Genomic DNA, 14,287 nt, shown 5'->3' with positions numbered 1-14,287 from the left:
CTCTTGCTGCAGCATTTTGGATCAGCTGAAGGCTTTTCAGGGAGTTTTTAGGACTTCCTGATAATAATGAATTACAACGAAGATGTTTTTCTAAAATTGCTGTAACTAAGTTTAAGGTTATAATTCCTCCACTGTTATCTTATTCAATGCCATGTGTCCACACAGTGCAGAGCAGCTACAGGACCTAACCTCTACTTCCACAGAGTCCCATTTTCTTGTTAATAGTGTTACATCCTCGCTGCACATGTCACTCTTCTGGGGAACCAGCTTCCAGTTTGGATATGGGAGACATATCGCCTCTATACTTTAAAATGTAAGCTCAAAACTTTCTTTTTTGATGAAGCTTATTCTTGGCCCTCCCTTAGTTATGCTGCCCGTGGCTGCTGGGGGCATAATACACTCTGTGTGTCTTTGTCCTGTCCTGCTGCCTTCATCCCTGAGCCACGTTCTACTGGAGGGTTTTAAAAGAGGGTTTCTTCTTCCAGTTGTCACCACATGTTTGGTCATATGAGGGTGTCTGATTGGGTTTTCTTGTTATTATTGCCGAGTGTTTACCGTACATAAAAGTGCTTTGAGGCAACTTTTCTTGTGATTTGGTGCTAAATAAACAGACTGAAGTGAATTCAAATGAAAGTCAACACGTTGCATATTTCAACACTCTCTCTTTTAGGTCTAAATAAGGGAGGGGTGCTAGCTGGAGTGATTGGTGCTCGCAAACCCCACTTTGACATCTGGGGCAACACTGTCAACGTGGCAAGCCGCATGGAGTCCACAGGTGTGATGGGCAACATCCAGGTACTGCTTCACTTCAGACTTTTGCTTTATCTTATTCAAATAACCTCCAAAGAGATTATTGTAGAGAGGAGGTCAGATAAATAGTGTAAAGTTTCTTTTAAGCAGTTTTAAGATCACAGCAAAAAGTATCTGTTGTGCTATGAGGAAGACTTCCCATCTGGCATCTGAGGCAGAGTAACCAGCTCAGCCGCTGGTTGTATACAGATGTGATCTAGCACTATACCGTTCTTCCCAGGAAACATCTTTCTGATTCCTCCACCAGCGACATGACCCTGGGCAACTGAGGGGGCACGATTATGACAGCTTGGCCTATGGCACGGTCGTGTGTTGAGACGTCTGTTTGGCCTGGATGCTTCAATCTTCCACTGGTGATGAAGTTACCTTGTCCAGAAACCACCTGCAGCAGTGAGGCGTCCTGCTGCCCCACGAGCAGCAGAGTTGATGTAATGGATCAGCAGTATCCAATGATGCGCAGCCAAGAGGTTTCACATTAAGGATCCCTTCTACCGCCATGCGGTGACTTAGGAACAATGTGATCCTCAGGATGATTGGAGCGCAGACTTACCTTATTTCCCTCTCACAGGTTCATCAGAAATGTGTGTGGTGGATTAGTATGGAAGGTAATCTTCTGATTTACAAGATGCACCTGAAGAATGGGCTATATGGTGGAGAAAGCCTCCTGCAGCTCTCGAGACCTGCCTCAGAAATTGGATCTATGATTTGAATATACATTGAATGGTGTTCTCGACAGGAGACACAAGGCCAGGAGGAAAGCGTCTGAGCACAGAGTCAACAGCAAATCAAGGTGTGCAGATCTGATGATTAGGCACTTAAAGATTATCCCTCTGAGGCGCTCATGTCAAGCAGTCAGCTCCAGTTGGACAGAATACAGGTTTGTGGACGTGGAGTCTCTCTGTGAGCAGATCAGCCACTGCAGCGAGGACAGGTGTGTTGGTTGGGAGGGCCAGTGCTCTGAGGTTTGTTGCTATAACATGGGGGCCCAGCAGCAGGCTGGTGAAAGATCATGAAGCTGCTTCCCCCTTGTGACGCCGTTATCCAGGTTTTCCACTGGTATGATATATTTCCACTGGGGAGAACTGGTGAGCTCCTGGATTTCAGCACAAATGGAAGACCTTTTAACAGGACTCAGACCACAACTAACCCAGCGCAGTAGTGGATTCAGTCCATGGTGCTTTGCAGCGGTAGAGCAAGCTGAGTTTGCAGAGTAGTCTGAACAGCTCTGAGCTCCAAATGAAGCATGAACCATTTCTTCTGAGGAGCTACCTGGGATCTGGCCGTCAGGAAAGTGCCAGTTGTGGCAATCCGTGTCCTTGTGTAAGCTACAGCCACAGCTGCTGTGGTGCACATGATGGTGTGGAATGTACCGAATCCAGTCGAACCATTCCCCCTCCTCTGGAGTCAACTTCACCACAGATTTCTCCAGTTTGTGGAGCTCCTGGTTGTACGTCTGTGACCTTCTGGAGTCCTTCCATAATCACATGTCTGTGTGAGTAAGGCCGAGTGTAACCATCTATCAGCTTACTGTCGTAGACTACTGTGGGTTGCTGCAGTGCCAAACCCAGCTTGGTGCAGACTGCTTCTGGCCCTCCAGGCCACAGATCACTGGCCAAACATGAATAATAAGGTGAGGGTGATCTGATCCGATCATAGGTCTCAGCTGGGTGAGACCTTTAAGGGGAAGTCGTAGGTGGTTCTTCTCAGTTGTTTCCACTGGGCAGGATTGTTTAGCTAGGGCTAGTTGTTGTGCTGTGAATGACTTCGATATTTAATGCCTCACCTTTGGCTTTGCTTTGGTGAACATATCCAGTGATATCCTCCATTCAGCTGTAGGACTTACTGTCGCGATGGTTTATTGGGCCACAGCCTTGTCTGTCTGGGCAGGGCAAGGAACTTCATGGGAGCAGACAATTTTCTCTCCAACCTGTCGTCCAGCGTTGCAGAGGTCTGCATCTATGATGAGCGTGATGGTCAGCATAGATGACACTGGATCCAGCATTCATGGTAAGAATATTAGGGTTTTGTTCTTTAGCCTTGGCAAGGCAGGTAGTGCAAGGAGGCGTTGCTCACCACAGGTGCTGCTGGGTTTCTTGAGCATGCAGCAACATGTTTACGTCACATCTCCAACATTCGTATCTCTGATCCAGTCCACCACAGTGGCCACGTCTAGCCTGGAGAAATCCTTGGATCCTCTCAAGTAATGCTCCTCACAATAGGGATCGAAACACTCTCTCTTCTTCTGTGACACGAGCCTTAGAAGATGGATGGGCCACAGCAAGTGGTCTTGTGGTAGTGGCTAATAAACTACCGTATTTCCCGGACTACAAAGCGCACCTGAATATTAGCCGCACAAGCTAGAATCAGGGGAAAATCCTGTTTTGTACATACATTAGCTGCACCTGACTAAAAGCCGCAGGTGTTTCAATGTTGACTTATCATATGTAAGAGAATATGCACAAAGCGAATTGTCAGGAAAGAGATGGCTGTTTGGAGACATCACTTTTATTAATATTGTGAAAAACAAGTTATGGGTACATATTTGCATAACTTTTTAGGTATATGTACAAGTAGCGGTAATTACAAGTACGAAACATGTACTGTGCTTCATAAATGAGTAACAAATGTAGTACATAACAATAACCTGCAGCACACCAGAACAATAGATTCGGCCTACCTTTTAGGCTCAGGTGCAGTGACACGGCTTTAACAAGAAGTAAAGTCAGTCATTCACCATCTTTCTCTTCTTCCTGCGCACTGAAACCACCAAAGTCCTCTCCTCCAGTGTTGGAGACAAACAGGCTCAGGATGGCTTCCTCATCCACTCTCCGCTTCTTTCCTTCGTTGTCACTTTCAAAACCAAACAAATCCTCGTTGTCAGTGTCGGAGTCGAACACCCTCAGAAGGGCCGTGGCGGTGTCCTCCTCTCCATCATGCAGCAGTCCAGCCCTTCAAATCCGTTGGTGATCGTGGATGTTTTCACACTTTTCCACGCTGTCAGATTCCACCGGTGGAGTTGAGCACAACTTGCTTTTCGCAAGTTTATCGCCGCTCGTCATCCACGCCTCCCGCTGAACACGTAGCGCTACTTTGAAGTTTGTATTTCGCGCTACTTGTACAGCACTATGTTGCCTGGTGGATGGACACGTGACCAACATACCACTCTTGAACCCCGATCCTTCCGCCAGGCAAGGTAGTGCCGTACAACAGCGGAACAAACAAAACAAATCGTCTTACAATATGACAAAAATCACGGACAATCCATAGAAAAGCAGCACCTGACTAAAAAGTAGCGGCTTATAGGCCGACAATTACGGTACCTGTGTTCTTGGTTTGACAGTGCCTACTGACTTTCCTCTCCAGTGATGTAAGTGCAAATAGCCTTGGTTGGGGCAGTATTCCCAAAGTTATGGGGTGGCTGTTGCTCAGGAGGTAGAGCGGGTCATCTACTAATCGGAAGGTTGGTAGTTCAATCCCTGGCTGCTCCAGTCTGCATTCCATATACCCTTGGACAAGATAGTAACCCGAAGTTTCTCTACGATGCATCCATCGGAGTCTGAATGTGTGAATGTTAGATAGAAAGCACTTATGTAAAAAACCATTTACAAGTTTGGTAAGTAGTCGGTCTACATGGGATCCACAGTGGAGTTACCTCTCTGCTACTCCGTTGACAGTAGTTAGCATCCCCACAGGACAGACCCGCTTCAAAAGCTTGAGAGTCCCCTGCCTTTATGGGTGGTGTGCACAGGACGGCACTGAGTTCGCTTGTACTCCTGTCCGAGAGCCCTCAGCACACTGATATATGCAGTTGGGTCACAAATGTATCGTTTAGCACACTTGATAACTTCAGGTGAGCTAATAAGATCTTGTAATCCTCAAATGCTTATGAGGACCAAGAACATCACTCAGTCCTTCCTGTAGCAGGGCTAAGCTGCTCTCCTTCCCAGAGCTGAAACCAGTAAGATACTTCTAACATGCTGGGTTAGAAACTCTAATGACCAGCTGCTGGTGGCACAGGCTTAATGAATCATGATAAGGTCTACTGGGCAAAAGAGGGGGTGGTCTGGTTGAAGTGTTCCAGGTAGCCCACATACCTGTGCTGGCTGCAATAACTCTGGGTACAAGAGCTGGAGCAGGTCTGGATGCAGGTGTAAGAAGATAGTCCGGATGTGGTGGCGCGACTCTGGCGACAGATGCCGATGCATCCATATCTGTGACCAAACATAACCAGTGGAGCTTTTGAATGTGCAGCTTTGAATTGTTTCCCCAACTGTACAAAGCAATGAGACATACTTTTGTACTCTGTGTGTTTCCCTCAGGTAGTGGAGGACTGCTACAACATCCTGAAGGAGTATGGCTTCCGCTTCGTGAGGAGAGGGCCCATCTTTGTGAAGGGGAAAGGAGAGCTGCTCACTTATTTTCTGAAGGGAAGAGACAAACAAGGCTCATTTATCAACGGCTCCTCTGTCACTCTGCCACATCAGGTGGTGGATAGTTGAGGACTTATCTGTCTGTCACACACTCATGCACTCATCGGTCATAGGCTGTGTGAAGAGTCGTGCAGGGGAAAGAAGTGAATTGATTTAAAGTCCTGGGAAACCTGAAACTATAACTGAACCGAAGCCTAATTCATTTACAAACTTCATAAACATGAACTGGTGTATTCTCTGTCTGTACAGAAAGATGTACAGATGCCAGAAGAGTCTGTATTTGATTTTGAAGATGATTTCAGTTTAGCAGTATATATTTAAATCAAGATGTTCGAATAAATTGAGAAGATTAGAAGCTGAGGGCACCAAACAGATAGGAGATTAAAGGGAAACCTGATTCTTTGACTGTGACACTGAGGGGACTGATCGATGATGCTGTCAAGGTTTGAAGTTCTTACTTCTTAAATAAGGAGTTACATGGAAATTCATAATATTGGGTTAAACAGGTTAAACAGAACTCTTGCTTTGGACGGATACTGCAGCACAAATTATTCATCATTTGGAAGTTTTTTTCTTTTTGTCCTCGTGTCACCCTTCCTGAAACCATAGGCACAGAAACATTTACCAAAAGGAGACTTTAGTGTAATGAAACACCCAGTAACACACCACACGGGTCAAATCTGTGCAGATTTGTTTTATAAACCACTCCGTTTGATGACAAATGCACTTGTAGCTTAAAATGAATCCAGGTACTGAATATACAGATAGTAAAGTATTACAGTGTTACCTCAGACACACAGCTAATACTACTGACGTGATTTCTCTGCATCCTTAGATAACTGGCCCATTAACTTCCTGGGTGGCTGTAGCTCAGGAGGTAGAGCAGGTCCTCTACTAATCACGAGGTTCACCGTTTGCTCCCTGCCTGCTGTAATCTTTATTGGGCAAGATACTAACCCCAAATTGCTCTCCAGTGCATCCATTGGCATGTGAACATTAAATAAAAAGCACATAAGCATAAAAAACGTGCTGGAGCACGAGGTATAAAACGAGTCCCTTTACCATCCTGCACAGCTTTCACTCCTGGATCAGGCCATGAAGCTCTCCCTGCTGCTACCTTCTGTTGAATCATAGTTTCTTTGTTTCCTCATTTAGAAACATCAGGACCTGTCTCTGCTTCAGCACTTAAACCGATGCATTTAAGAAGCACTCCCCTTTAGCAAACCATGGTATGTGTAAATGTTCGACATGTGCAAAGGAAGTGTTGCTTTTGTTACAGCAGAGGTTGTTAGCTTTGGCTGGTACAGTCCAAGCAAACTTTTAAACATTTCTCTCTCTGTCTCTCACACTAATCTCTCCTCTGGAGCAATAAAAATGTATTTTAGGCATAAACTTTAATTTTACTGCAGGAGGTGAGTCAGTAAGATAGATCATTAACTCAATTCAATTTTATTTACACAGCGCCAAATCACAACAGCAGTCACCTCAAGGCGCTTTATACTGTACAGTAGACCTACAATAATACATACAGAGAAAAACCCAACAATCATATGAGCCCCTATGAGCAGCACTTTGGCGACAGTGGGAAGGAAAAACTCCCTTTTAACAGGAAGAAACCTCCAGCAGAACCAGGCTCAGGGAGGGGCGGCCATCTACTGCGACCGGTTGGGGGTGAGAGAAGGAAGACAGGATAAAGACATGCTGTGGAAGAGAGACAGAGGTTAATAACAGATATGATTTAATGCAGAGAGGTCTGTTAACACAAGAACCTGTATATAAGGAGCAGGCTTTTGAATTCAGTTCTGGATTTAACAGGAAGTCCATGAAGGAGAAATCTGCTCTCCTTCTCAGCACAGACGAGACACACAGTGGCCACAGCCTGATCATCCGACTGCATTCGATTAGACTTGATCTGTGACTGTTACTGGGTCGGACGTGGTAGCGCAGTAGTGACATGAGGCAGATGCTGTGTGACTGATGGAAAAGAGTGCATGCTTGAAGGAAGCGCTTGACTTAAGCAAAACATTTTAAATAAATGATCCTAATTGTAAAGACAGGCGGGAGACAACAACATGTGGACTGGTTGGGAGTAAACCAGACACTGAGACTGTGGATCATCAGAGTAGCATAGGCTCAGTGTCTTTTTGCCCAACAGCAGATTGACCAAATCTTTGGCTTCTGTAACCAGATTAGTTCTTTGAGTTCAGCATTTCAGTATGAGAAACACACTGATGGGCTACACCTCTTTCATAAATGTATCTGATTTTTTTCAAAACAATGGAGATTTCTCTCTTGTGCGCTCACAATCCTCTTTAGTAACTAAGCACCATGTCCTCATCACATGGACACACGGTGGGTTTGCACAGCGTGTATGTTGGAGTTCATCCTCAGTTACTAAAAGCCTGACAGCCTTCACCGGTCCTGCCTCTGAGTCGGATTCAACCAGTGAGGGACAACGGTGTGCTCATACAGACTCGTTTGCTGCTCGTCTGCTGTGGTGGAAGAAGCGTGTGCAGCATCGAATGTATGTTTTTTCCTCGATTCTGAAATGGGACACATCTCCCAGCTCTCCTCAGCCGCACCGCTCCACTGGCTTCTGTGTCTTGAAGCTGTGTCAGATGGATAGCAGAGGTGTTTTTGAAGTGGGCGGACAAGCTGTGGATAAGTGCACACGACAGCTGGGACATGTTAAGAATTCATTTTTGCAGTAGAAGCGAGCTTCTCCTGTTTGTTTCCCTCCACTGTCAACGCCTGTCTTCAGTTTGTTTTGGTAGTTCTGATACGATTTCTTGGTCTCACTGGTTCCAAAAAACCTGTTGACATGAAAACTGGCCCCTAACCCTAACAGCTCCATTTTCAGACTTGTCATGCGTTTGTGTCAGTGCACCAGTCCTGCTCTCTTCTTGTGAAGATACCTCCACTTGGGGCAGCCACTGGCTCCCAAACCAGAGCGGCCATCCCAGTACAAGCTGGAGGTCATATCTTGATGAAACCAACAGAACTGCATCATCTGGGAAAAGCAGAGATGAGACAAACCCCCCCCAGCCTCACCCCGAGGTTTGCCTACCCAACAGACTCTTCTCTTCAGCACCTTTGCACCCCTCACTGTCGCTGGCCACGTCCCTACTGATGATGCACAACGAGACAGCGAGTCCCAATGTGTAGCACTTTCCCCGCCCTGCCCCACGACTCCAAACAGCATAGTTATTCTGAACAGCTGTTTGGGGTGTAATTACTAATAGCCAGAACCTGTTTCCCCGTCCGATGGAGCACTGAGGAAAACTCTGATCTACAGGCTTCATGCTTCTCTCACCCCAACCGGTCGCAGCAGATGGCCCCGCCCCTCCCTGAGCCTGGTTCTGTTGGAGGTTTCTTCCTGTTAAAAGGGAGTTTTTCCTTCCCACTGTCACCAAAGTGCTGCTTCTTGTGGGGGGTCATATGATTGTTGGGTTTTTCTCTGTATCTATGAAGCGCCTTGAGGCGACTTATGTTGTGATTTGGCGCTATATAAATAAAAGTGAATTGAATTGAATTGGGGACACAAGTAAACCTCACCTGTCCATTTCTTCTTCATGAAACTGGTCCCACAACCTGAGCTGTACACGTATCTCTCACCCTCACACACTCTGGGTCCTTCCCAGCAAACAGATGACATTCAGCATCACCTGAAGCCAGTTTAAGCAGCCAGTGATTGGATCACCATGATCTCTGTCCCCAGTGAACCAACAGACGTATCCAGGAGAGAAAATGGGACAAGCAGTGAGATCTGCCCTTCCTGTACTTGTGCCCATAGTTATGTGTGCTGTCATTAGCTTTATTATTATAGCTTCAGTTTAGGTTCAGTCTCCTGATGAGATGTTTTAGCTTGTCCAGAGAAACATGATTGCACTGTAGCTCAGTGAATGCAAGTCTTAGTTGAGCTGGTATTGTACTGCAACTGAGTGAAGTAAGAGGCCGGGTGAGAAGCAACATCAGCTGACCAAGTCTCATAGTCACTGAATCAGCTGCTCCCTGAATCCACCTGCACAGCAGGACAGGTGACACGAGTTCTTTGACATTTCAGAGCCAGTTTTGGACGGTGTTTTAGGAAGTAGGAAGCAACAACTCTGTATGAGTGCGACGTACACGATGGCCTTGACATAACAGCAGCAGTCACTGCTCTTTCCTCTGTTTATTGTTACTGTCTGTAAAAAGGGAAGAAAGTGCAATAGTCTGTTCTTCTGCACACCAGATGCTCTTCATTCCTTCCCCTTTAATTCCATTTTCATAATGTGATCTTTTTTCTTTGTAAAAACGAAGAGGACAGGATGTATTCTTGTATATAGAGTTTACACAGTGTTTACTGGTTAAATGTATTTATTGGAAATGACAGGGATGCTTTTTTCCTCCACACATGTGAAAGTGCCAATGATGAAACGATGGCTTTAGGTTTGAATGCCGTAACATGGACTAAGGCTGTTTTCTGAATTTTATTTTTAAGAGTCTCAGGATTGGGAACAAACTAGCACTTTCAACAATGTATGAGCTCAGACATGAATCCATGTTTTAGGTGCAACTGTGTGGGTTTTTTCTAAGCTGAACACAAACACACTCCGGCTGTTGGTGTTAGAAGTAAAGAACAAGTCGCCTCCTGTGGTTCTTACTGCGCTGATTTTGATCGTTTTTCACGCCTTCCCAATCTTTTGTTTTGGTTTGTTAAATCCTTTCTTATTTAATGTGCCCTCTCTCCTTTGAGTTGTTGGTTATCACTTACTGATTAAAGAACTATACTGATAAATGTCAGTGTCGTGATTACTGCACAGCCCATTGAGACAACTGATTTGTGATTTACTCAAAATCCGGAAAGCGACTGCGTTCGGACGGTGATGATCAGCTAATTAATGAGAAAACATTCAGGTTAGAAAACTAGGAGCATGCTTGAACCATGTATACAGATGTGCACAGACCACAACTTTCCACAGAGATTAAACTCCATGTTATGATACTGCACAGCTGCGAGTGTGAATGTGGAAGTTTGTCATAGATTTAAAAAAGACTAATTAAATGATGCACAACTGTGTCTGACTTTATGTGCAATGTGTTCTCTTCAGTGATCCACGCGTGTCAGTAGAGCCTAAATGATCACGTCACCCTTAAAACGAACGCTGGGAGATGTGAAGGTCGCGCCCAGGCGGGGAAACAGCGACGCCTAACGGTGACGCACAGCAAACAAGAAGGACGTGAAGGAATTTCCGCTGACGTCACCGCGTATGTCCATATCAGGGCTGCAGCTGTCCGAGAGCAACAATAACAAGCGCTACTCCGCAGCCTGAGCGCAGCTTTAACGGCGCTGACAGCACCGAATACCGTCGAAATGCTCAAAATGCAGCTTTCGAATTAACTCTGCCGTTTGTTTCTTTGTCCTCCGAGCTGAACTCCGGCTGTCGTTCACGCTGACGCCGCCGAACACAGACTCGGGCGCAGGGGGAGCTTTGCAATTTGCGGCTGCATCTGGGTCAGTGGGCCCGACGTTAACCGCACCAGAGGTTTGCTTATCCCCGTGGACCTGTCAGCTGTTCGTACACGCACCATATCGCCGTTATAAACCGTGGCAACATGGAGGCTAACGGTGGAGGACAGGACCGGGATTCCGAGCTCTCCTGTCGAAACGGTACTCAGAATGGCGAGTCGTCCTCCACCGTGGCCGCTCACTCCAACGGACTTATCTCGGTAACCAACAATGGCAACGCTGTCAGCAACAACAACGGAGTGGCAGCCCAGCCCGCCTCCAACAACAACAACAGCAGCAGCGCGGCGGATGGCGGGTCGGGTGTCAAGAAGAAGAAGCGCCTGTCTCAGTCCGAGGAGGATGTCATCAGGCTCATAGGACAACATCTGAACGATTTAGGTCTCAAGTAAGTGAGCCAGCTCAGGTAGCTAGTGTTGTTATCAGCATAGCCAGCCGCGGTGATGGCAGGTCACCGTGAAGATGCTGAGGATGCATCCTTCCTCCCGCGTTTATCTGCAGGTGCAGAGCGATAGAGGAGTAGGCCCGCTCAGGGCAAAGTGTCACATACACGCTAATGAACTGTATCCGACCCACGGTATCCGGACCTGTGTATCACCGTACGCTGCAAATCTTATATGAGCTGTCAGAATAGGAAGACATCATACTGTGTCCAACGTGATCGCACAACTCAAGGCAATTTAAATCTGAAAGTCCTGCACAGATGTCATGCGTGGGGACTTTCCTGGGTTAGAGTGGGTCTTTGATAGCTGGCTACACGTTGTGTTTACGTGTAGTAACAGTAAGGACTCTGTGATAAGTGACACACATCTCTGCATTTTAATGCTTGTTACGTTTTTATATGAAGGATGGACCTTAATCTTATTATAGTCCAGCTTTTTATTTCACCCATGACACAACTTTGCAGTCAGTGTGTTGATAATTCTCACAGGTGAGTGCTGATGCTTCGCCATGCTCCGTAGTCATAACGTGGATGTTTCTTTTCACTGTTCATAGCCAGACGGTGGACCTCCTGATGCAAGAGTCTGGCTGCAGACTGGAACACCCCTCTGCCACCAAGTTTCGCAATCACGTCATTGAAGGAGAGTGGGACAAGGTGCAACCAAGTTCTCCGAACTGCATATTAAATCTTTAGGAGGCTGTTACAGTAGTCACCGTAGTAGTAAAGGTTTGAGTGTGAGCTCTTTGCTGGTCTGTTAATGAGTTTGTATTTCTCCGTTTCATACAGGCTGAGAGTGACCTGAATGAGCTGAAGGCACTGATGCATTCTCCTAGTGCTATAGTGGTGAGTGGACCAAACCTCCGACAACATCAGTTCACCATGAAGTCTGCAGTCTGAACACTGAGCCAGAATCAGACTTAGAATAAAGCCTCTTTCCTCGAGCACAGACTGTACATTGATGGCATATCGTACAGGTACACTTATAAACAGAACTGCAACCATCACACCTTCTATGCTGTTCTAAAGTAAACATGGCTGCCTGCAAGTTTGGCTAGCTAGGTTTGCTTACAGAATGGTGCACCGCTAATCTTACCCAAAGCACTTTAGTCTAGACGACACACTTCAGCAATGATCATTGGTTTGTTTGGGGTTTGTTTACTGCATCCACTGAGATTACACAGAGCAGTTTGAGATGAAATGATGAAAGACAGTTTACTGCACTTTTATTTTAGAAGTTCTTCCAAAGGAGTGCTAACTAACCGCTACGTGCAAACTAAACCAAATGAAAAACAAGTGTGACCTTTAACCTTTTAATTTAATAAACAAGAGAAACTATAAAAACCAATGACCCCTGCTTCAGTGCTGTTTACAAATGGACAAGACCATTAACATTACTGTACACCAAACTCTTAAAGGCACAGATCACAGCAAACCTGACACACTGCTTCACAATATGGCCACTGTAGTGACAGTTAGCCAGCACCCAAATGTCCGAGACCAGGAGCCTCAGACATTAGCCTGGTCGGCTGGACGTCTTTGGAGAAGCTGCACATTTTTGACTCTAAACTGTGTTTGCATGTTTTTCAGAGCTCCCACATGTCCACTCATTCTACACCACAGTGATTGAATAACAGATGAACAGTTAAATTACACTATCAGCACTATAAATATCTGTTTGTTTGTACACCATGACTGTAAACAATACCAAAAGAAAAATCTATAAATAAACAGATAAATAAAACATGTCTGTGAATGAACACAAAGCTAGTTTTCTGATGGTGCAGATGAGGTTTTACACACTTATTTCTCACAGAGTCGTGCTGACAGATCAGTTACTACATTTCTTTATCGTGTAGCTGAGATCCTTGAAATCGCACTTCTGTTCTTTGTAATCGGATTAAATGTGTAGTTAAACTACTTTAAACAGAACAGTGACGTTCACTCGTCCAGCCCAGATCAAAGTGACTGTATCACACTGACATGATGGGCGCAGCATGAACAGCCATTGTTAGTCTGGTTGGTAACTGCATTTTCATCTTGATGTTTAAAGTTCCTTTAAAAGAGCCAGACGTGAGACGTGAAGCTCAGTAGCAACAGATTCGTGTTGTTACATGTCGGCTGATCCGTGGTGATCATTTAAATCCTTGTTTTTGCTCCCCGACAGCGGATGAAGTTCCTACTCCTGCAGCAGAAATATCTGGAATATCTGGAGGACGGGAAGGTGCTGGAGGCCCTGCAGGTCCTCAGAGCCGAACTCACCCCTCTCAAATATAACACGGAGCGCATCCACATCCTGAGCGGGTCAGTTCACAGCACACGAAGAAGCCGAGTGTGGTTCTGAGATGATGATGATGATGGAGAAATATAGTGTGCTGGGTATTTGCGTCACAATGATGGATGACAGATGTCGTTTGTTAAAAGCACGATGCCTTGAAAACATTTCGAGATACTGGCAGCTGTAAAGATGCTGAGATGCATGAACAATTCAAACAGGAATTAGGCTTACAATAAAACGTCCATCTACGTATGTGCTCCCTGTAAAAGCTGATGTGGGTGTTTCTGATAGTAGCTGGCTTTGTGTTTGTAGGTACCTGATGTGCAGTCATGCAGAGGACCTGCGAGCCAAAGCTGAGTGGGAGGGCAAAGGCACAGCATCGCGCACCAAACTGCTGGACAAACTCCAAAGTGAGTGCAGTGACTCACACGGTCACATGTCAGTGTGTACACTGGCTGACAAGCAAAGGAGTAACTCCTATATGCAGTACCCACTCTGAAATTCTCTTACTGGTTCCCAGTTGACATTAGCATCTATTTCCTGACCAGTTATTATTCGTCCCTGGAAGGAGCCTTTTTTTCCAAATAGCAACATATTCTGGATATAAAATTTCAAATGAGTAATAACGATCTTTGTATGCAGGTGTGATCACAAGTGCTTTCAAAATCACCAAAAAACCCACCTGACATAGATTTGGCTGATCTTACATTAAAGATGCACAACAGCCGTCGCCTCAAGGTGCTTTATATTGTAAGGTAGACCCTACAGTCACATGACCCTATGAGCAGCACTTTGGTGACAGTGGGAAGGAAAAACTGCACGAA

General features: G+C 45.7%; 2 protein-coding genes across 4 annotated transcripts in view; both read left to right on the top strand.

Annotated features, from left to right (window-relative positions):
* The window catches only part of adcy3a (adenylate cyclase 3a), a 59,433-nt gene extending 52,712 nt beyond the window's left edge, over positions 1-6,721 (top strand). For all 3 annotated transcript variants that reach the window (XM_005753456.1, XM_005753455.1, XM_005753457.1), the window contains exons 20-21: positions 671-795; positions 5,130-6,721. In XM_005753456.1, the coding sequence (XP_005753513.1) occupies positions 671-795; positions 5,130-5,309 (305 nt within the window). In that variant the 3' untranslated portion in view covers positions 5,310-6,721. The remainder of the gene's footprint in view (positions 1-670; positions 796-5,129) is intronic.
* A 3,729-nt stretch (positions 6,722-10,450) lies between these two features.
* wdr26a (WD repeat domain 26a) overlaps positions 10,451-14,287 on the top strand; it is an 11,036-nt gene continuing 7,199 nt past the window's right edge. Inside the window, exons 1-5 of the mRNA XM_005753460.2 lie at positions 10,451-11,134; positions 11,743-11,842; positions 11,975-12,031; positions 13,353-13,489; positions 13,776-13,901. Of these exons, the coding sequence (XP_005753517.1) occupies positions 10,836-11,134; positions 11,743-11,842; positions 11,975-12,031; positions 13,353-13,489; positions 13,776-13,901 (719 nt within the window). The 5' untranslated portion in view covers positions 10,451-10,835. The remainder of the gene's footprint in view (positions 11,135-11,742; positions 11,843-11,974; positions 12,032-13,352; positions 13,490-13,775; positions 13,902-14,287) is intronic.

Source organism: Pundamilia nyererei, unplaced genomic scaffold (assembly GCF_000239375.1).
Source record: "Pundamilia nyererei isolate P.nyererei 1_Seehausen unplaced genomic scaffold, PunNye1.0 scaffold00429, whole genome shotgun sequence".
Taxonomy (NCBI): domain Eukaryota; kingdom Metazoa; phylum Chordata; class Actinopteri; order Cichliformes; family Cichlidae; genus Pundamilia; species Pundamilia nyererei.
The sequence above is the reverse complement of the archived record's forward strand: the minus strand, read 5'-3'. Positions and strand labels throughout refer to the sequence as shown.